This window comes from Perca fluviatilis, chromosome 1 (assembly GCF_010015445.1).
Source record: "Perca fluviatilis chromosome 1, GENO_Pfluv_1.0, whole genome shotgun sequence".
Lineage (NCBI taxonomy): Eukaryota > Metazoa > Chordata > Actinopteri > Perciformes > Percidae > Perca > Perca fluviatilis.
This window is the reverse complement of record NC_053112.1, coordinates 10,646,452-10,667,542: the sequence shown is the minus strand read 5'-3', so window position 1 is coordinate 10,667,542 and position 21,091 is coordinate 10,646,452. Positions and strand designations below refer to the sequence as shown.

Sequence of the window (21,091 nt, the reverse complement as noted above, 5' to 3'; positions counted from 1 at the left end):
GATGGGCTGGAAAAACAAGCCGAAATATGTCAATCAATGGCAGAAATAAATCGTTCACTATGGTCATTAACAACACTTTAAAAGAGAAACGAAAACCTGAAGAATAAATCAAAATGTTGTCATGTTTGCTGTATTGAGTATCATTGCCAAACATAACACTATACCTTTTAAAGGGGGACTTGCCTGGAGCCAGAGACGCTTTTGCTTGAGGTTGCTGCATGTCATGATGAAAGTTGATTGGCTGATACACGTCTAACATCTACCAACCAGATAGTGTTGTGGGCGGGACATGAAGTGAGACTCAGTGTGAAACCGGAGCAGGGAGAGGGACTCAGAGCTCTAGCTGAGACAAAGTAGAACACCTTTTATTTCATTAACTTTACCCACGGGCCGGGTCGGGACGATATTTACCGCCACTATCCTCGGGCCGGTCCGGGCCCTTGATCAAGCATTTGTGTTTTTTTAATCATTAATTTATTAGCCTAATTGGGTGGGGAGAAAGCTATGCCTCTCCAGCTTCTCCCGTAGCTCTGGTTATATGTCCTGTACTGACTTGAGTGTGAGGTAAACTGCTAAATCGTGTCTCCCCCATTTGTAGCACTGGTAATTATCACAACCGGGCCAGATTGTTTCAGATATCTCACGAGTCCTTCAGCAGCAGATATGGTCTCTCCTATATCCGGCGCGTTGTCGGCCAATGTGTCGGCATGCAGACTGTGGCGAGCCCTATTAATTAGTTGATTGAGACAAGAAAGTCTCCTACAGTATATGGTTCCAGGGCTTTGATTATGTTGCTGCCTTGATCTGTTACCCAAAATATTCAGCTGAGGTCGAGGTTGGCTTGGGTCGAGTTTTTTTTTTTTACATTTCTTCATTCGGATCCATTTGCGATCCATTCCATTCTGAATAAACAAACAACACAGTTTACATAATTTGTCCTTGCATCGTTGCATTATTCACAGATTTCTGTAGTACAAACAACTCGGAATTGTAGTTGAGAACGTCAGTTGTAATGGCCCACGTATTAAAAAATTGTCTGGTTTAAATCGGGCTCGGGCTCACAATTACAGTTAATGTGTCGGGCCAGGCTGGGCTCGGACACAACGTGTACGGGCTCGGGTAGGGTCGGGCTTGGTTATTTGGGCCCGATCTAAGCTTTATTTCAGACAACAGATGTGCTCCCTCCATTTCTGTTTTTATATCTCGGATAAAGACACATTTTAACTCTTTAATCTCTCAATCTGTTATCCTCATGTCTATCATTCTGGGTTTGGGAACTGCTGCTTGTTGTTGTCGTTGGGATCTTCTTTTTGTGTTTTGATACATTTTAATGTTCTTTTATACAGCACTTTGGTTAGATTAATCTGTGCTCTAGAAATAAACTTTACTTACTGAAAGTTAACATAGCAACATTTTACATGTGTTGCTTATAATAATTAATCAGAAATCACAATCAAAACAGTAAAAACTGGTTCCCAAAATTGATTGTTTATTAATAATGTGTATTATATAGATGATAGATTACAGAGTGATATAGACCAAGATATAATAACAAGTTTATAACATTGACAAAACTGCAAGATAGAACTATTATAAATGCATTACAGACAATTCATATTCCTTCATATATAATATAAAACATCACATAATCTTTAGATTTAAAATAAAACATCAGAAACACACACACAGCCCAAAGCAGTGATTACTATAATCACACACATCCACAACATCATGAAAAGATCAACTAACTCAATATATATACAATATAATATTATATATATATATATATACACAACATACTAATACAGACGATGAGGGAACATCTGCACCCTGTCAGGATCAAAGGTTCACTTGTAACATTCAAAACTTATTTTATATTATTATAATAATAATTATTGGGTATTTATTACTTTAGGTATTTATGTCTCATTTCCCATCATTTCTGTTTGTTGTTTTTGTAATCTCTCTCTCTCTGTCTTTTGTGTTCTTATTTAAATGTTTTCTCCGCATGAATGTGTCCCATCCCTTGTTTTAAAGCCAGTGTATACCAGGCTGTATTAAAGCCAATGATGAAATGATCATATATCCATATTAAGTGTGTGTGTGAGCTGAAAGCTGCACTCCACTCCGTGTCCTCTGCTTCACAGCGACTACAGCAACACAGAGCATCAGCAGCAGGACACTGAGCACTAAGCATCGCACTTTGAAGAAGGTGGAGTAAATCCCAAAGGGCTCGATGTACACTAACAGCGTTCTGACTGTTGACACACACTGATAATCATGATATGGGTCAGTAACTGCACACCAGTACTCCCCTGCGTCTCCCACTGAGATATTAGAGATAACCAGGCTCCCATTATCATAGTACCAGCTCACTCTGCTGATGCTCTGATCTGAATCTACACTAAAGATTCTTCCCTCTGTTCGGTTTGACTTGATAAACCAATCATGCACCTTACCCTCTCCCCAATCGCTGCATATGAGAGTGACTACTTCTCCCTCTGAGAAGAGCTCTACAGCAAGGGGGCAAATTTGGGGCAAACCACCATCAAATAGTCTTGCTTTCTCACAGAGGCTTCACAGAAGTACCAACCTGAGTGATTTAACATTAGAGATGAAAACACCAGCGAGTAGTTTTGGTCTACTGAAGGAACAGTCTGGTTTTGTTGTCCTAGGTTGGTGATGGAGAGTGTTTTGTTAATAACCTTCACCCAACGTGCGGGCTGGTCATCAGCGGAGTCAGTGCTAGTGCACGGCAACACAGCGGTCTCTCCCACTGAGCCGTAGATCATCTCATAGGATACCAACTGTATAGTCTGACTGCTAACACACTGCTGTTGGTTCATCACCAGACATCTGTACTCTGTAACATCTGTTGGTTTGACGTTCGGTAGGCCTACACTAAGAGCTGATGTGTTTGTCACCACTTGGTATCTTCCTCTAACATCGTCCCGAAAAACTCTGCTCCATGTTTCTTGCTCATATCTAGAGTCCCGTTTGAGCCACTGGACATCCAGATTATCAGCTGCTCCGTCACATGGCACGTCCACTCTTTGTCCAACTCTCGCTCCTCTAACTCTCCGATCTACTGAAGTACAAACAGTAATAGTGATGTTGTTCTCATGCATCACGTTGCCCTCAGTCCAACACTGCTCTTGGTAAGGGCCGGAGTCTGAATGGGTCAGGTGGAGGATGGTGTAAGAAGAAGTATTCACCGTGCTGACAAGTCGTTCAGGTACTGAGGAGTTCTTGGACCAGAGGTCAGAGGTGTTCCACAGAACAAGCTTCTCCTCACCAACAAATCTGGAGATCAGGCAGGAGTTGGTGTTGTTGGGGAAGTTGAAGGTGTAAGAGTCTCTTTCCTTTTTGATTATGAGCCGTTCTTCTGCATGGATGTTGTTGATGAGAGCAAACAGCAGGAAGGAGAGCTTTGTGACTGCAGCCATTCTGCTCCGAGGTCGACAAACACTGACACCACTCAGCTCATACGCTCTACGCCAACCCTCATCAGCAGCTGCTCTTTTTCTTTTTTTTAACAAAGATGAGTTCTTTATCTCATCATCAGAGGAAACAAGCAGCATCAGCTCTAATCAATGTCCTTTACATGACTATAAAACCATGGAGGCTGATGGGTCTTCATATACACATTATTCAGAGAGGAGAGGAAACAAGCAGCGATAAGAGAGGGGTGTGTGTGTGTGTTAGAGTTTGTATGTGTGTGTGTTTGTGTGTGTGTCTGTGTGTGTCTCTGTGTGTGTGTGTTATCATTATCCAAGGATGTGTGTTCCTACTCCTCCTTCAAAGGGCCCTGACGACAGCTGATGCCTTTATTTTGCTCATCTTCCTTCTAAATGACTGACTCTCACTTTTGAGCTAAAATATTCCAACTGAGTCGCCTCTTTATTTCCTCTTTCGGATTGTGCTTTTGTCAACAACAAAAAAACATGAGTTGCACCACATTCTCTATATCATGTTCTGTTACTGTAATGTGTTAATGTATATTTCTGCAACGTATTGTCTGCAAAATGGTATCAACTGTTATTGAGTAAATTTAAAATCCAAAACCATTGGACAAAATGTCCATTTGTGTGTGTTTGATTACCAGATGAAACAGAGAAGAATGAGGGAAACCTCATTACCAGATTGATGTCTGCTGCTGTGTGTACTCCATAACACATGGAAGTACACAATCAAAACTACAATATGGAAGAATTATGCACAAGAAAAGGGAATCAATTCCTTATCTGGGTTACCTGTGAGCAACTATTCTTTCATATCTGATATTTAAGATATGAAAATCTACTTTACTTTTCATACTTCACTGTCGTTGAAATTGGCTTTATGCAACATACACATGATAAATGAAAGCCATGTTCATTTTTAAAAATTCATTTTAAAATTGTGTTATTGATTTATGTACTTTTAATTCTGCCCTTTCTTCTGTTGTATTTCTCCATATAATGTAACCAAGTGTACGGTTTAAATTCGCCATCAATTAAGTCGATGTTTAGCTGAGATTCACCTACGTGTACAATAAGCAGAGTTGATAGTGTAGGTTAATAACAGTGTACAGGTACCAAATTACTAGTTATCTAGAACTCTTAATAGACTGTAGTAATAGCTCAATGTGTTTCAACTGCCTTATTGTTTGTTTTTATGTATGTACCTAGGACTCCCTGGAAAGCAAAACTCACACTGAGCGAATTATTCTGATAAAATTAAGTAAATTGAACAGACAACTATACTTGGAGAGACATCGGCTTTTGGTTTGCATTTAAGACACTTTCTGTTATTTAGCACAATTGTAATTTGACATAACATTATTTACAAGTTGTCAAACTCAACTTCTCTAAGGGCCCACTGGAAAAAGAGAATCACATTGAGGGCCAGACATGTATAGTTTAATGACAATAAAAAATGTTGAAAATAGCACCAGAAATGTCAGAAATAGCGTAAAAAATATTATGGAAAGAAAACCGCCAAAAACGTTGGGAAAAGCACCATAAATGTCGAACAAAAATGTCAAATGTTTTGAAAAGAAATCTAAAAAAGTGTAAATGTTGAAAAAAGCCCACAAAATGTCAAAAATAGCGGCAAAAAAAAAAAGTGCCAAGACTGTCGGGAAAAAGTGACAAAAACTAGGCGGGCAAAAAGTTATTGTGAACCTGAATGGATATGTGGGCCGGATCAAAGTTTGCGAGGGGCTGGATTTGACTTGACTTTGACACGTGTTATAGACTATTAAACAACTTTCAATGTGATGAGAGCATGGCATTAATATGTTCTTCCAAAGACAAGTAAAAGCATGCAGTTCCTTTTAAAACCATACAAATTTATTTGATGACATCCTGCCACAGATCAGCCAAATGGTAAAATGTGAACGTTTTCATCGACAAAACAAAGTTAGGAAATGGATAAAAAGAGAAAAAACATGAGAACGCAGTCAAAGACCATTTGATGTCTCCGTCCTGACGTTGTGTCCTCTTTACTTGTCCACCCCTCCTGGGCATTTGTTTCCTCTCTCTCTCTCCTTATCTTTCTTTTATATTATTATCTTCCTTTCTGTGTCTGTTTTTCCTCAATGGCCAGGGCAGGGGCCGGTCAGCTGTTTCATCACCAACTTCAGCATCCACAATTTACTTCCGTGCTCTTCTGCGATTGGCCGTTTGTTACCATGGCGGTGACATTGGCTGTGGGTTCTGGAGGTACGACATCACAACTGCAGAGATGGACAGCCTGCAGACAACACAGAGAACAGGAAACAACATCATGTTTCAATCAAGTTTGCAATCTTAGTTGCATAGCCAAACTAAAAACATTTTGCTACTCTTAATGTAATGTATTTCCTGTTCAGAATTATTTTGGGGTGATTCATAAATGTTGGGAGAAAGTGCATAATTTACATCCTTAATTTATATCCTTTTTTGCAGTTAAAAGATTATAAAAAAATAAATAAAAAGAATATATGAAAAAAATAAAAATAAATCACGAGCAAAATTCAAAGGCAATGCACGCTGGTTGGCAGATGTCCTTTATTTCCTTCAATTAGAACAAATTAGACTTTCTACAAGGAGTTCTCAAAAATTTTGGAAGGTATGGGGCTCATTTTTTCTATATTTGTTCTATATATTGTTATAGTTTCTCACATATTCCTGATTAAGACTAGACTAGCCTAAACCTGGCAATATGTCCTATTTCGTACCCCGTTAGGGGGACTACCTATTGTAATGTTTTGCTGAATTTGCATGCTGTATGTGTGTCTGTATTTTGGTATTTAATCCTCATTACTGACTATGGGGTGGTTGTTGTGTTTTGGTTTGCTTTAATTTGTTGTTCATTTTATTTTGTGTATGTAAGCAAAAAAACTTGTTTTTATACATTTACAATACTTTTACAATACTTTTGTATTGCCGTTTTGAAATTAATAAACAAACCTGGGAAAAAATAGAAATAAAAAAATAATTCAAAGGCAGCCCGAGTCTGGAAAATAACAAACTTTCATAGTATGGGGCTGACATCTATGCATTTTGGCAGAAGCCTTTATCGAGGTGTAGACGAACGTTTCGCTAGCTTGGAATTTTCTTTCATGTTTGCATTTTTTGCGGGCCATGAGCACCTCTGATTGTGTGACTTTTTGAAATTACTTTTTACTTATTGCCTATAATGCAAAAAACACACCCCAGTTCTCTTTCAATTATTCAATGACATATTTTGCTGACATGTTGGCATATTATTAAACTGAGTGAATGAGCACAGGTCTGATTAGCAACAACGTAGGAGATTGGCATGGTTTTATTTCAGTTAGCCTAATGGCTGGTTTGATTTGCATTGAGAGATGATCTTATGGAAAGTACCCCATGCCAATCTCTAGGTATGGTGAAGGGTAGCCTATGTGATGATGTGGGGGGGGCTATTTTAATTCCAAAGGCCAAGGGAACTTTATCAGGATGCATAGTATCCTGGATCCATGAAATAACTGGCCTTTAAAAAATAAAGAGATGCCTGCCTCTATGGGAATATAACATTGGGGTGTGTTGACTTATGCCCCTGGTATTTTAAGGAAGAACATTTATTTATTTACAATACATTATTCATTCACAAAGAAAATTTGTGTCCTTGAAGGTTGGATTTTTCCTCATTTTTTTTAATTAGGGAATTAAGATAAATAAATTAAAAAAGATGATTTTGTATTCCTGTTTTTAGTCAACTTTTGCATGGCTGTATTCACGTATGCTTAGCACTGTATAAAGAATGTATCCCTGAGCCAGGAGAAGCCACTGAGGGGTTAATTAATCTCAACGTGAATGAAGACCTGATTACCCCAATGACATGCCTGCCCTCCACAGCTCTTTTATCCTGTACAGGCACTCACCTTTGTTTAATAACACAGGGATACTTACATCATATCTTGGCTATTGACAAATGTCCTAAAACTGGCCTTGAACCAGCTTCTATGCTCACGAGGCGGGTGCATTAACGTCATCGTCTGAAATTGCTTGCTGAGCCAAACATTTTGCGTTACTAAGCTACGGGTGCATCAAGCTCGTCTTTAATACAACCTCATCTTGACGATGGACCAGAAGGTTTTCTCCCTCATTGCTAATCTGTCTGCGAGGCCTGGACAAGTGCCCTGCTGTAGTACTCTTTTAGAAGCAAATGGAAATGTGGCACCCCTGGAGGTCACACAGTTAAAAGCTTTTGGACATTAGCGTTGGCTCATTGCAAGTCTCAGTAGCAGACAGAAGCGATTCAAACCTGCAGATTTAAAGAGGAATTATTCAAGGCTTTAAGGTAAACACAGAGTACCTGTATGTGCCCTTTACTCTGCAACAGAGAAGAGGGTACCGTCCCTGATAACTAGGACAGTTAAGATTCTCACAGTTTATCTAAATTAAAGTTTTCAAGTGAGCACTAGTGCTGGGTATCGCCAATGATTTCTCGAATTGATTCACGAGGCCCCGATTGGATTCAATTTGCGATTCGATATCAATTAGGCTAGGGAAATTGCAGTTACAATGCTAATTTTGCTTGGATATAAAAGAGATTCTCAGACAACTTAGGCTGTAAAATGTACAAGCAAGAAGCAACCTTCAAATAGGTTCTATAATGCACCAGGTTAATGAAAAAAGTTAGTTTGAAGTACTTTTTACTAGAACCCGACTGATGGATTTTTAAAGCCCATATCGATACAAATATTTGGCGATTTAAAAATCTGATATATTGGCCGATATATATAAAAAAGAAAATCCTGAAAAGCGTAACAAAAGAAACCGATTTCCCTAACATTACACACATACACTGTCTGTATTGTTGTTTTTAGTTGTCTGTATCGGTCTAGCCAAGGCTATTGTCCTGTACAAATGGTTTTGTCCTCATGTGCCGAAACTGTGTTCAATGTTCTATGTTTCTGCAGAACAGGAACCTGCTGGAAACCAGGTTTTAAACTGAGTCAGGCCCGTTTATATTGTAACTTACTGTACTTTTAACTTTCCTGTATAATAAATGAAAAAAATAAAATAAATAACATTAAGTTATTTGTAGTTATGAGTCCTCACTAAAATAATAGGACAGTGCAGTTTAAAAATAAACTAGTTTGTTTTTTGTCACAACAGAACAGAGGAACATCAAAATATATTAAAGTTCTGATAAATAAAATGTATACAAATTTAAGATATTAAACTAAAAGTCCTTTGAACAAAAACAATAAAAACTACAAAAAAATCAAAGAGTGTTGCCAACAGGGACGTTGTAGAGTGGTGGACAAATTAATGCAACGCCAACACCCATAACTTGGTTGAAGGGCGTTTTGTCCGTTTTTTTTAAATATTAATTTATCGGCCACTATAAATGCCGATACCGCCGAAATATCGGTCTGGCTCTACTTTTTACTTTAAAACGCATGGTGTAAAGGCGTATATCAAAAGATCGATTTCTGGATTTTATTAATCGATATCATCATGATCATCATTTAAAACAAAGATTGATTTTAATTGGAGAATTGATTATTGTAACCCAGCCCTAGTGAGCACACTTCTCTACCAAATAGAGAGGAAGCAAAATGGATGAATTCAATATCAGGTTACAATAAACTAGAATATTAAATTATCTCCAAGCTCTAGGTTAGACAAAATACAGTAAGATAGACATTCAAACTGTCTCCTCAACAGCAGACAGCCAGCACTTCATCCAGAAAGCTGGACTCATTTTAGATCTTTTCCTCTCAGAACGGCACTGTCGGTAAAAAGCAGCACGCTGTGCTGGGGCGTTATTATGGAACCCACACAACTTCTAGGCAAGACCCGCCATTCAATCGCCTTCACAGGCTACTATTGGCCAGGCGTCCATGCTTATGCAAGGTAATGGAACCTGATTTGTTCAGGTCCTATCCCCTGACCAGTCGGCTATCCGAACCTTCAAGGTCCCATGGCATGAAAATTTCACTTTGAGGTTTTTTAACATTAATATGCGTTCCCCCAGCCTGCCTATGGTCCCCCCAGTGGCTAGAAATGGTGATAGGTGTAAACCGAGCCCTGGGTATCCTGCTCTGCCTTTGAGAAAATGAAAGCTCTGATGGGCCAATCTGGAATCTTCTCCTTATGAGGTCATAAGGAGCAAGGTTACCTCCCCTTTCTCTGTTTTGCCCACCCATGAGAAAGGGACATGATGGCTTTCAAACGAGCAAAGTGGCAGTTGGTCAAGGCCACACCCCCACCCTCCACCTTGTCCCGCCCTCTCTCCTCCTCAATAGCTACAAACACAGAAATGGCACATCCTAAGGAAAGCTCATTATGGGACTGGCTCTAGTGGCTGTAATTCTGCACCAAGGCCGAATTTCGGGAACGAGCCTTCAGATACAGTATTAGGGGACCACTAAGGTCTATATAAAAGCATCCAAAGAGCACCATGTCATGGGACCTTTAACTTCTCGAGGTCAATGCCTAACCCCAACCAATCGGGCTGCTTCGTAGGGCGGGACTTGCCTAGAAGTTGCGTGGGAGCCATAATAACGCTGCGCTGTGCAGTGATGGTACAAGATATAGGTACTTAAGTTCAGCAGATAAGGACCCATACATAGTATTTCCTATATGAACACCAATGGTGCCGTATACTTACATGAAGCTGCTCATCATCTGTTTAGTGTCCTCTGAGCTTCTTGAGTTTGCAAAGCTGATGAAAGAGCAGTAGACTGCGATCCAGGCACACCACTTCAGCTGAAAGACACACAACATGAAGGTTAGCTGCACAAGCTCGTGACAGACCAAAATGTAGATCCATACACAGTATCAGATTACAGACAGTATTAACAAAGACGAACAAGGCTGAGCGGTTTAAGTTTACTTTGAAGATGGATGAACACTTAGGAGAGAGTTCGACAGCATAGTTGAGAAATGGCTCTGAACGAATAAGTACATGATGCTCTTTAATTTAAAGTGGTTTCATTTTGGAAACATGAATGTATCCTGAACAGTATACAATAGATACATGTGGTGTATCACCCACACACAATTCCCGAACAGGAGAACATCACTTCAAGGAAAAAGCTATTCTGCAAGCAAAGGGTGGCTCCAATTCTCCTTCGTAGGTGTCTGATATTCATACAATATTTTGTTAGGTACTGCTATTATTTTGTACACCCCCAGTAAAACATATACTGCTTTTGAGTGCATTGTTAGTACAAGTGTTTCCTGCCCTGACAGAAACCCCAAAACCTGGCAGTCATTGTCAGTCTTTGCCTAAGAGCTTCTGAGATATTTTCAGAAGTTAATAATTTATTGTATTTTTTTTTTACTTTGTTGATGGACAGACAATCAAGTAAATAAATGATCCACTATTGGACTGGGAGGCCACATGAGTCTGCTGCTGCCCTCTCTTTGTTTAATGTGTCCTTAGAGCTGAAATTCAAAAGCTGCCCTTCATCTAAAAAGGTTAGTTTACCTTTAATCTTCTAAATGGAAGGACTGGGCTGGACCAAGGACTGTCGTTCAGGGGCAACACCCCCTTTAACACACACACACACACACACACACACACACACACACACACACACACACACACACACACACACACACACACACACACACACACACACACACACACACACACACACACACACACACACACACACACACACACACACACACACACACACGAGGTGTGAGAGTGTGTGTGCAGGTCACCTTGAGCATCAGTCCACACATGCTGAAGATCATGCCGAGCAGGTTCATGTAGTCCGGCGTGGGGTCCTCTAGTGTGGGATTGGACTCTGTGCTGGGAGGCTTGTACCTGCAACACCACAAACACACATTAATAAGACACAATGTAACACGCATGTATTTAAGATCCACTGGTTCTACGTTACTATTATTACAAGATCACATTACACCCACATTCCAAAACCATAGGCATTACTCTCCTGATATAACAGCCTTCACTTTTCTCAAAGACCACCAGATTTTGGATCTTGGCTGCAGGAATTTACTGCCATTCAGCCAAAAAACAAAAAAGCATTAGTGAGGTCCAACACTGATGTTGGGAGATAAGCCAAGGTCTGGCTCTCACAGTTGGCATTCCAGTTCATCCCAAAGGAGCTGGATGAGTTTGATGTCAGGGCTCTGTGCAGGCCAGTGAAGTCAGACCATTTCATTATGAACCTGACTTTGTGCATGTGCTGGGCATTGCATTGCCACACTGACACTGAAACAGGCCTTCACTAAACTGTTTTGGAAGCATACTCGAGTCTAACCTTTGTTTCTGTAAAGGTTCCAGAAAGACAGTCACTGGTTAACTTTCGTGCCCCGTGTTTTCACACCTACACCAACATAATCAGTGGTAACTAGCTAACTGAAAAAAGCCCGAGGAAATGACTTGTTAACTGACCGTCATGAGCAAATAGCAGTGACACACAGAAGGAAAAACAACCCATAAGCTAAAATATGAGCTATTTAGTGACGAAATGTTATGACAGCCGACTAGATATTAAGCAATTATCATTATTTTGTGTGTGTTTAGTGGTGTATTCATCCCACAGTTAAATCAGCTAATCGCTAATCCCTTGAGGTATGTCTAGCTAAGACTTGGGTTAACGGTGAGCTAGTTAGCTAGCTAGCTGTTAGCTACCGTTAAACAAGCTAATACGGTTAGCTAGTTAATTCCACCAAGAACAACTTGTTTTTCTGCATGAAAGACTCACCTCAAAATCTTATTTTGTCTCCTCGGGTCTGCCATATTGTTGGTAGCCATAATGTGTCACAATGCCCTCCTGGGGGGGGTTATTATTAATAAAACTAAACTCCGGTGATCGAAAGACAGCTGATCAGCCTTTTTAGGAACGGAGAAGGAGGTGTAGTAATATCCGGTGAATTGCAAAATAAAAGCGTAACATAATCCGTAGGCAAAATGTGAAACGGGAGGAGGGCTTTTGAGCTTTTATTTTGACAGGAGTATTTGATCCCAGTGTGCATTGCGCGTACTAGCAAACGTGAGGGGTGGGTAAAATGAATGGTGGAAGCGTTTGATGGTTACAAAGCAAACCGGGAAAAACGTATTAACAACGCATTATTATTATAATATTAGCTGCACCAGGAATATCAACATGGCTCTCCCATGAAAATTGAACTCTGGTGAAACGGTTCAAGTAAGTTAAATAAGTAAGTAGCGCGGAAAAACTACTGTGAGTTGGAAATGTTCAACGTTAGCTAACGTTAAAAAGCTGTCTGCTTCTGTCTAAATAACGTTCAAGCTAGTAGAACTTTCGTACTTTGGTAACTTCCATTAGTTTCCTCTAGGAAAGCTAATAAAGTGCATTCACTTACATGTGACAAGAAACAAGAAATAATGCTAACCTTGCTTATAGCTTGTGTAGCCAGTATTTAAAGCTTTGTTGAAAAAGGAGAGTATAAAACTACACCACTGTAATGAAGGGGTTGAAGTTGTTAGTGTGGCTCACATGTCTGTGTGATGTGTTTCTCCCCCCCCCCACAGGTTATGTCATCATGGCGTTCCCTGAACCCAGACCTCAGGCTCCTCAGCTCCCTCAACATCTGCTCAGGACCATAGACTGTCAGCAAGGAGCTGTCAGGGCTGTTCGCTTCAACGGTAAGAGAGAGAGAGACAACATATGTATCATACTGATGTTGAGAGACTGTTGATGAGATATCGGCATAAGCAGCTTGCGAACAATCTGGTTTAAATCTGAATCATATCTATTACCAAAGTAAGTTTATACTTGCAAGGAATTTGATTTGGTGTATTTGGTGCATACAATAATCATATTAAAAGGGAGTAAACAATAAAGCAAAGTGCTGCTACAGAACATAAAGACAGAGAAAAAAAAAAAAAAAAAAATAAATATATATATAATATATATATATATATATATATAGAGAGAGAGAGAGAGCGAGAGCGAGCAAGAGCTGCAACTAACAATTATTTTCATTGGCGATTATTTTCTCGATTAATCGATTAGCTATTTGTCAGAAATGGTGAAAAATGTCGATCAGTGTTTCTATATATATATATAAAACAATGTTGCAAAAGAAAACAAAACAAAAAAATTAAAACCACAAAATTAAAACACAATCAGAATTTACCAAAGACCAAAAAAATAATAATAAAAAAGGATAAGTTTGAGAAGGAGCAGGCGGAAGCATACAGCTTATTAGGTCCTGCCCCTACTTCACAATATCATATTATTACTAAACTAATATATGCAAATACAGCATACAATCTTTCAAGTCTTACAGTAACTTACAACAATTTACAAAAATACCTTTACAGTACGATTCCATTCCTTTGTTTCGGTCTATTCTTTTCTGTATTGGTCAAGTATGGATTTATTTAATGTATTTTTGAACTGAATGATATTATAGCACTGTTTGATGTCATGGTTCAGTTCATTCCATAAGGTTGCCCCACAAAGTGAAACATATGCTTTTAATCGCAGTTCGCACAAGAGGTTGTTTGAACATACGTTGTCCTCTTAGATGATATCCCCCATCTCTGTCATTAAACATTGCGCGTATGTTACATGGTAAATTATTTTCTTTAACTTTAAACATAAATTGTGCCGTTTTTGAATGTAACAATGTCCATAAATTTCAGCAAATGTGAATTCATATATGACAACACAAAGTGTGTTAATAGACATTATAACAAATACTGTGTTTCCTTTAGGATTTGTTTTAGCAGTGGGGGCAGGTCCGAACACCCCCCCACACACACACACACACACACAAACACACACCACACACACACACACACACACATGAAACGGAACTAACACTTTGCTGCAACACAAACAAATATATTTATTCACCTCTATTCACACACACAATGAGGCATATTTTCAGTTGTGATTGAACTGTATTTTTTGAGTTACTATATAGGCCAACTTTTATCTTGACATAGAGGCTAAGCATTCTGTAGCAAATAACAATAAACCCATTATTAATTACATTCTCTTAATGCAGTGTAACTACTTCAGCATGTAAATAATGCACCTAAAATACAAACGTTCTCCGACATGCAGTCTAACAATGCAACCCTGTTTCTGATACCGTGGGGGGCCGCCACGGTCAAATCAACATAGAGGAAACACTGCAATATAATAGTTCACAGATTATTAAATATGTGCAATGGTCAGGGATAATAGTCCAGGATGTGTGTGTTAATGTAACGTCTAGTGAGTGACTGTGGGTGGGGGTGTTAAGAGTCTGTCAGTTGGGGGTCCCGGGTCTGCATGATATAGTCTTACTGTAGTCCAGTTCACTTAACTGCACAAGGTAAATACAGCTTGCCCGTTATTGTTTTTATTGAATGCTTTTTTTGTCAAACTGCGCAGCCTCCAGCACCCTGAGTGTAAACTTTCTCAGGATTCATCCGTGAAATGTCATTATCTTATACCTGCATCTGTCTCGTGTCTCCCTGCTTGGTCAGCTGATGGGAACTACCTGCTGTCCTGTGGCAGTGACAAATCTCTAAAGCTGTGGAGCGTGAGCCGAGGGACCCCGCTGAAGACATACAGCGGCCATGGATACGAGGTTCTGGATGCCGATGGGTAAGAGAATTGTCCCAGCCTCCTTCCACAGTGTGTCAGGATGTGTGTAAGTCGGTAATATAGCATCAAAATGCGTGATACATGAGGGTTAGTGGCAAACACATTAAATTGATTAGTTGTCAACTATTGATTAAATTGCCAAATATTTTGATAATCGAGCAATTGGTTTTAGTCATTTTTTTATGAAAAAAAAGTGAACAAAAATATCTGGCTCCAGCTTCTTAAATGTGAATATGTTCTAGTTTTCTTCACTCCTCTGTGACCTTAAACTGAATATCTTTGAGTTGGGGCGCAAAACAAGACGTGTGAGGACGTCATCTTGGGCTTTGGGAAACACTGATCCACATTTTTCACAATTTTTTGACATTTTACAGACCAAACCACTAATCAATTAATCGAGAAAATAATTGCCAATGAAAATAATCGTTAGTTGCAGCTCTAAAAATGTGTGCTGTAGAGATCTTTTGACAGTGTTTGTTTCTCATTGGCTCTTTCAACAGTTCCTATGACAACAGTCACCTGTGCTCCTGCAGCTCCGATAAGACCGTGATCCTGTGGGACGTCGCCACAGGCCAGGTCACACGCAAACTGAGAGGCCACGCCGGGGTCAGTTCTGCCGTTTATAACTCTGTGCAACCCCATTCATTTATGTTTATGTTTCACCTGTATAGTTCCACTTGGCTTGTTCTTTTTGTGTCTCTGTACTTGTGACTTATTTGTTCTTTTTAATATCCTCACTCAAATTTTCAAATTTTCTGCTCACAGAAAGTCAACTGTGTCCAGTTCAACGAGGAGGCAACTGTCATCTTGTCTGGTGAGTCTGTGAAATGCTTACAACGCACAATACATAATTCAGTAACAATTCTGTGCTTTTCTTGAATAGTGCAATGTGTTGTATTATGTGAAATATCTTGCCACTTGAACATCGCATTGTCTTTGTAAGTTTCTTGGTCCGTATTTTCGTTAAATTATAACTGACATATCAACACTAAAACTGATCATTAACTGATTGTAATTGTGTTTTGTGTGTGTGTGTGTGTGTGTGTGTGTGTGTGTGTGTGTGTGTGTGTGTGTGTGTGTGTGTGTGTGTGTGTGTGTGTGTGTGTGTGTGTGTGTGTGTGTGTGTGTGTGTGTGTGTGTGTTCTCTCCTCATCCAGGGTCTCTCGATGGGACGGTTCGGTGCTGGGACACCAGGTCCAGAAGATTTGAGCCCATCCAGGTTCTAGACGAGGCTCGGGACAGCGTCAGCAGCCTGAAGGTGGCACAACACGAGCTGCTTACCGGGTCAGCACAGGAAACATAGTTTTTCTCATGAATTCCCATTATAAGTCTGCATGTTGAAGTTGATCTTAAAGTGCTCATATTATGCTTTGGGAATTTTCCCCTTTCCTTTATTGTGTTATATATCTTTTTGTGTGCATGTAATGGCCTTCCAAAGTGAAAAAGCCCAAAGTCCACCCCAAACCATCTCCAACAGAAAACACTGTTCACAAACTGCTCCAAACAGCTCTGTTGTAGTCCAGCCTTTACTTCCGTGACGAGCGTGCGTCACTTTGTAACTCACATGTTATAATGCTTGCCTAGCTGCTAGCATGACAAGCTCAACATACAGGGTGAAAAGAGGAGCTGCATTAATGTGCAGTACAACAAAAAGTTTGTGTTTTCTGAAAATTAAACCATGTAAACCTATTCTGATATAACTTCTAAATACAATTATGAATCTGAAAATGAGCATGATATGAGCATTTTAAGATTGTATTGGACATAGACAATGTAGCCGACGTTGTACCATTCCTTTACTTACTTCTCCACCTGTTAAATTAGACTTTTAGATTTCACTGTGGCACTATTTGAAAACAACGATCCTTGTGTTTAGGTCGGTGGATGGCAGAGTGAGGCGCTACGACCTGAGAATGGGACAGCTGCACGTTGACTTCATCAGCAGTTAGTAATCTTTTTCATGATACATTTTCAGCATTCGTTAAGAGTCAAATGAACGATTACCGTTTTTATTAGAAGCAGTGTGTGAAAATGCAGAACCCCCTTAACTAGAACTCTAACAATTCAAAAATTTACTGTACAATTAATTGTACAGTAAAATCTAATTGTCTCTTTCAGTCAAAATTTATTTGCAAACAAATTAAAGTTTTGAATGAGTCCCAGCACATCTTTTGGTTATGACTGTCATGTGACACAGGTACACCGTCTATGAAGTAAACCACACCTCTTTATTATTATAAAACATAAAATTGACAATTACTATCAACAGTCATACCCCTTAGGATCTAGCTAATGTTAGTAATTAATTGCAGTTAGACAAGGAAACGGCGATTATGTAAAAAAAGAAATTGCGATTAGACAATTATGTAATAATTGTTCCAGGCCTACCTGTAACTTGTAACTATGTTTGTGTGTCCCAGGTCCCATCACATGTGTGTGTTTCAGTCAGGACGGTCAGTGCACTCTGAGCTCCAGTCTGGACTCAACAGTCCGACTACTGGACAAGAGCACCGGGGAAATGCTGGGAGAGTGAGTGCTGTTCAGTGTCATTCACATACCAGTCAACTCATCCAAAAAGCAGTTTTTGTTTAAAAATAATGTGGCCGGGTTGGCTCAGTTGGTAGAGCAGGCGCGCATAAATAGAGGTTTACTCCTCGACGCAGCGGCCGCGGGTTTGACTCCGACATGCGGCCCTTTGCTGCATGTCATTCCCCCCCTTTCTCTCCCCTTTACTGTTTTCATCTGTCCTATGTAAATAAAGGCCTAAGAAAAATGCCTGAAAAAAATAATCTTTAAAAAAATAAAATAAAACATGGCACACTGTAACGCTATGCCTCAGTAATCTGTTTTGTTTTAGAAATTAAAGCTATAGCGCGTAGTTTCTGTCGCCCCCATGAGGAATTCTAAGTAATGACAACAAAACTGTCGGCGCGTCAACATGATACAGCCTTCCGTTCTCCCCACTGGAAGTTTCTGCGCAGGAAAGTCACCGGACGCCACAATCTTCTGAACATAGTCATACTGAGAAATCCAGAGAGAGTTGTGTGGAGCTGATAGTCTTAATTAGCTTTGGAGCAACTCATTTGGCCATGGCTTGAATGTAACGGACGTTAATTTATATCAAAAAATGTACTAACTAAAGCTTTAAGGCAAGTCTTCTTTTTTTCTTTTTATTCTTTTTTTTTTACAAATGAATAAAAACGTGACAAATTGTAAAAATAGGTAATTCAGAAATCCAAGTGAAAATTAGATTCACACTAGATTCACAAAACACTAGTTGCAGGTTTACTGTTAATGCCTGAATGGACTTAGCAGCTCGCTTGTGATTTCTCTCTGTATCGCACCTTACTTTAAATCAGTGAAAGCATTTTTGAACCCCAACAGGACATGACTCAGTGTACATTGTGGTGAACAGTATCTTCTTGCGGCAGAAATGCAACACATTTTGGCAGCATGAGGACAAAAATGGGATATGGCCTTTTGCTGGTTCCTGAGACCAGGATATTTTGTTTACATGCGCACAACATAACCGGGATACTTCAAAAACCAGATCATAACCAGAATAGTCGTACACATGTAAACGCACTGATTGTTCACCGACACGTTGGCGTTCAAATGGCAGTTTGTGCCATATTTATCTCTCTAAACCAGCTCAGCCCACCATTTAGCAAAACCTTATGACAATGACTGCAACACCACCGATGAAAACCTCAACAAGAGTTGAGTCCAATTGGCACAGCCTTAACAAAAAAGAAAAAAATTAACATTACAAGATTCAAAAAGGTCGTTTTTATTTGTTGATTGTAAAGGCGCGTCTGTACTTTTGTCCATCCCTTGTACTGTTTGAATGTGAAGCGCTGCAGTTTGCTGAACATTTGACAAAGTATGTATATTCATTCAGACTCCATTATGATGTTCATATTGTTTTTGTGTTTTTTTTTTATCCCCTCAGGTATTCTGGACACAAGATGAAGGGCTATAAGCTGGACTGCTGCCTGTCGAGTAAAGACACCCACGTTCTGAGCTGCTCAGAAGACGGACACGTCTATTTCTGGGACCTGGTGGAAGTAAGTGTCTGGATCCATATCCTGGATATGCACATATATTATCAGGACCTTTTAAGCATTATATCCTGTTGATTGTGTCCATTTATATACAGTATTGTATGCACTGATGCAGCTTGAATCTCTCTGAGGCTCTGAGGTTTTTTTTGTACTTTGTACTACTTCAACACAAAAAGTAATGTAAAGTATAAAGTTATTGTCCCTCGATGATTTTTTTTGTGAGGACTCTTGTGGTTATTTTTATATTGTTCCTCTATCTATTAATGGATAAGGTACCAGCAGGTTTTGGCAATATGCCTGAATATCAATGCTCTACATAATTTGTTGTGTGGATTCATTATATGCCATAAGCATTTTTACAGAAGTTAAGTGGACAGAGATGCAGACAAAAGAAAAAAACTTCCACCAATACTAACCAGCACATGAACGCAGTATGATTATGTCTTAAAATCAATAATTCCCCCTAAAATCAGACCTTTATCCACCAAAGTGGAGACAAATATGGTCCAACCTTATGGTAGAAACCGATGGAAGTGTACTTAAAAGCATTTGTCGTTTTTTCATCACCTCCAGGGATCTTTGTCTTTGAAACTGCCAGTGGGGAAAGCTGTCGTCCAGTCGTTGTCCTTCCACCCCACAGAGACCTGCCTCATCACAGCCATGGAGGGGCGCGTCCAGGTGTGGGGGGCAGAGCCCGAGGAGACGGAGGAGGATGCAGCGGCCACATAGAGAATGGTGAAAGTAGTCCAAAGCCACATTTGCATGCTGAGAAGATTTTTTTTTTTTTTTCTTCTCTTTTTCCAATAACAGTCTGTAAACCTCATCATTTTAAAACCTGATACAACTTATGGTGGCATGATAGCATCTTACTTCCACATTTAGTTTCTTGTGTCTGTAAACACAGGGTTAGGTTGGAAAAAGGAAAAATCGCAAAACATGAAACTGAATCACAAAGCATCAAAGGCTCATGTGGACGGCTTAACTTGAATAAGATCCAAACTGGGGGTAAAAAAAATAAATCCACTTTGGTCAGAAGTGAGCTACATAGATACACCGTTGATGTCAGGTGCAGCTAACTTCTTAGCCAGATTATCTGTCTTTATGGCTGTTAGCTTTCCAAAGATTTAGCTCTCTGGAGAAGGGAAGCAAATGCTAAACACATACCAGCTGACACAAATAGTGCAAAGTCCACAGATGTAGAGTTCATGATCTGGATGTAAATCTAATTTTAGTTTATGAATGAATCATAACAGTTAACTAAATGATCTAGGACTTGGATTTTTGTGTGTGTGAAAACATATATTTTTGTACAAAACCTTGAATAAACGTTTTCTTGTATAAATGACACCACATCATGTCATTTCTCACTTAGAAAGAAAGAAATCCCTCAATGGGGGAAATGTAAACTCTATACTGATGATACTCACACCAACACTGTTTAGTTCTGTACAAGTTTATTTTTTTTAGGAGCTTTACACAGTGAACACAGAACAAAATAAGTTAATCAGCATGACAAAAGAATGGCAACAAATAAATAAATAACTTATCTTACATAAATACATTTTTTTTTTTTAAACTGTATCTGGACTGTTGACGAATAAGTCTGACCTGTACAGAACTTTACTCCGTCGCGTTTGTCGGACCACAAGGTGTATCTACGCAGCTTCGTACATTAATCCATTCTACCGTTAACCCCAAAAATTGCATAAATAAATACATTTCAGCTTATTTCCAAAAAAAGTCAAGTAGCTTGAAGTAAAAGCCTGTCTCTGTTCAGTTTGAGCTTTTAGACTGCTTTGTCAGAAAACCAAGATTGGGGAAAGGGCAGAATCTGTTGATATAAGCAATTATTTCATTTAAGAAAAAGTATTTACATTTAAAGAGCTCATTTCTAATTCCCTATATGTATTTATTTGCTAACGTCAGATGAAAACGCCCTTTCCCAGAACGCAAACCGTTCATGAACTAAGAA

The 21,091-nt window shown here is 39.3% G+C and overlaps 2 protein-coding genes across 3 annotated transcripts; one reads left to right on the top strand and one right to left on the bottom strand.

Moving 5' to 3' along the window:
- Positions 1-5,311: 5,311 nt before the first annotated feature.
- On the bottom strand, positions 5,312-12,357 carry wdr83os (WD repeat domain 83 opposite strand). Its single transcript, XM_039803602.1, has 4 exons — positions 12,191-12,357; positions 11,178-11,283; positions 10,114-10,211; positions 5,312-5,736 (listed from the first exon to the last, which is right to left on the bottom strand). Exons 1-4 carry the CDS (start codon positions 12,238-12,240, stop codon positions 5,670-5,672), a joined length of 321 nt encoding a protein of 106 aa, XP_039659536.1. The 5' UTR covers positions 12,241-12,357; the 3' UTR covers positions 5,312-5,669.
- Positions 12,358-12,476: 119 nt separating this feature from the next.
- Positions 12,477-20,466, top strand: wdr83 (WD repeat domain containing 83). 2 transcript variants are annotated; one of them, XM_039803590.1, is made up of 10 exons: positions 12,477-12,634; positions 12,982-13,095; positions 14,935-15,055; positions 15,556-15,661; positions 15,821-15,869; positions 16,213-16,339; positions 16,932-16,999; positions 17,476-17,584; positions 19,008-19,122; positions 19,693-20,466. In XM_039803590.1, the coding sequence occupies exons 2-10, from the start codon at positions 12,993-12,995 to the stop codon at positions 19,846-19,848; spliced, it is 954 nt and encodes a 317-aa protein (XP_039659524.1). In that variant the 5' UTR covers positions 12,477-12,634; positions 12,982-12,992; the 3' UTR covers positions 19,849-20,466. The 2 variants fall into 2 exon arrangements, with proteins under 2 accessions (XP_039659524.1, XP_039659515.1); XM_039803581.1 differs by having other exon boundaries at positions 12,477-12,647.
- The last annotated feature ends 625 nt before the right edge of the window (positions 20,467-21,091 follow it).

Coding starts and splice junctions, on each gene's coding strand:
- wdr83os (XM_039803602.1), bottom strand. CDS start 12,240: ATGGCTACCAACAATATGGCAGACCCGAGGAGACAAAATAAGATTTTG. Junction 11,284..12,190: donor AGACAAAATAAGATTTTGAG/GTGAGTCTTTCA, acceptor GTGGTGTTGCAG/GTACAAGCCTCCCAGCACAG. Junction 10,212..11,177: donor TGTGTGGACTGATGCTCAAG/GTGACCTGCACA, acceptor TGTGTCTTTCAG/CTGAAGTGGTGTGCCTGGAT.
- wdr83 (XM_039803590.1), top strand. CDS start 12,993: ATGGCGTTCCCTGAACCCAGACCTCAGGCTCCTCAGCTCCCTCAACAT. Junction 15,662..15,820: donor AACTGAGAGGCCACGCCGGG/GTCAGTTCTGCC, acceptor TTCTGCTCACAG/AAAGTCAACTGTGTCCAGTT. Junction 17,585..19,007: donor ACCGGGGAAATGCTGGGAGA/GTGAGTGCTGTT, acceptor TTATCCCCTCAG/GTATTCTGGACACAAGATGA.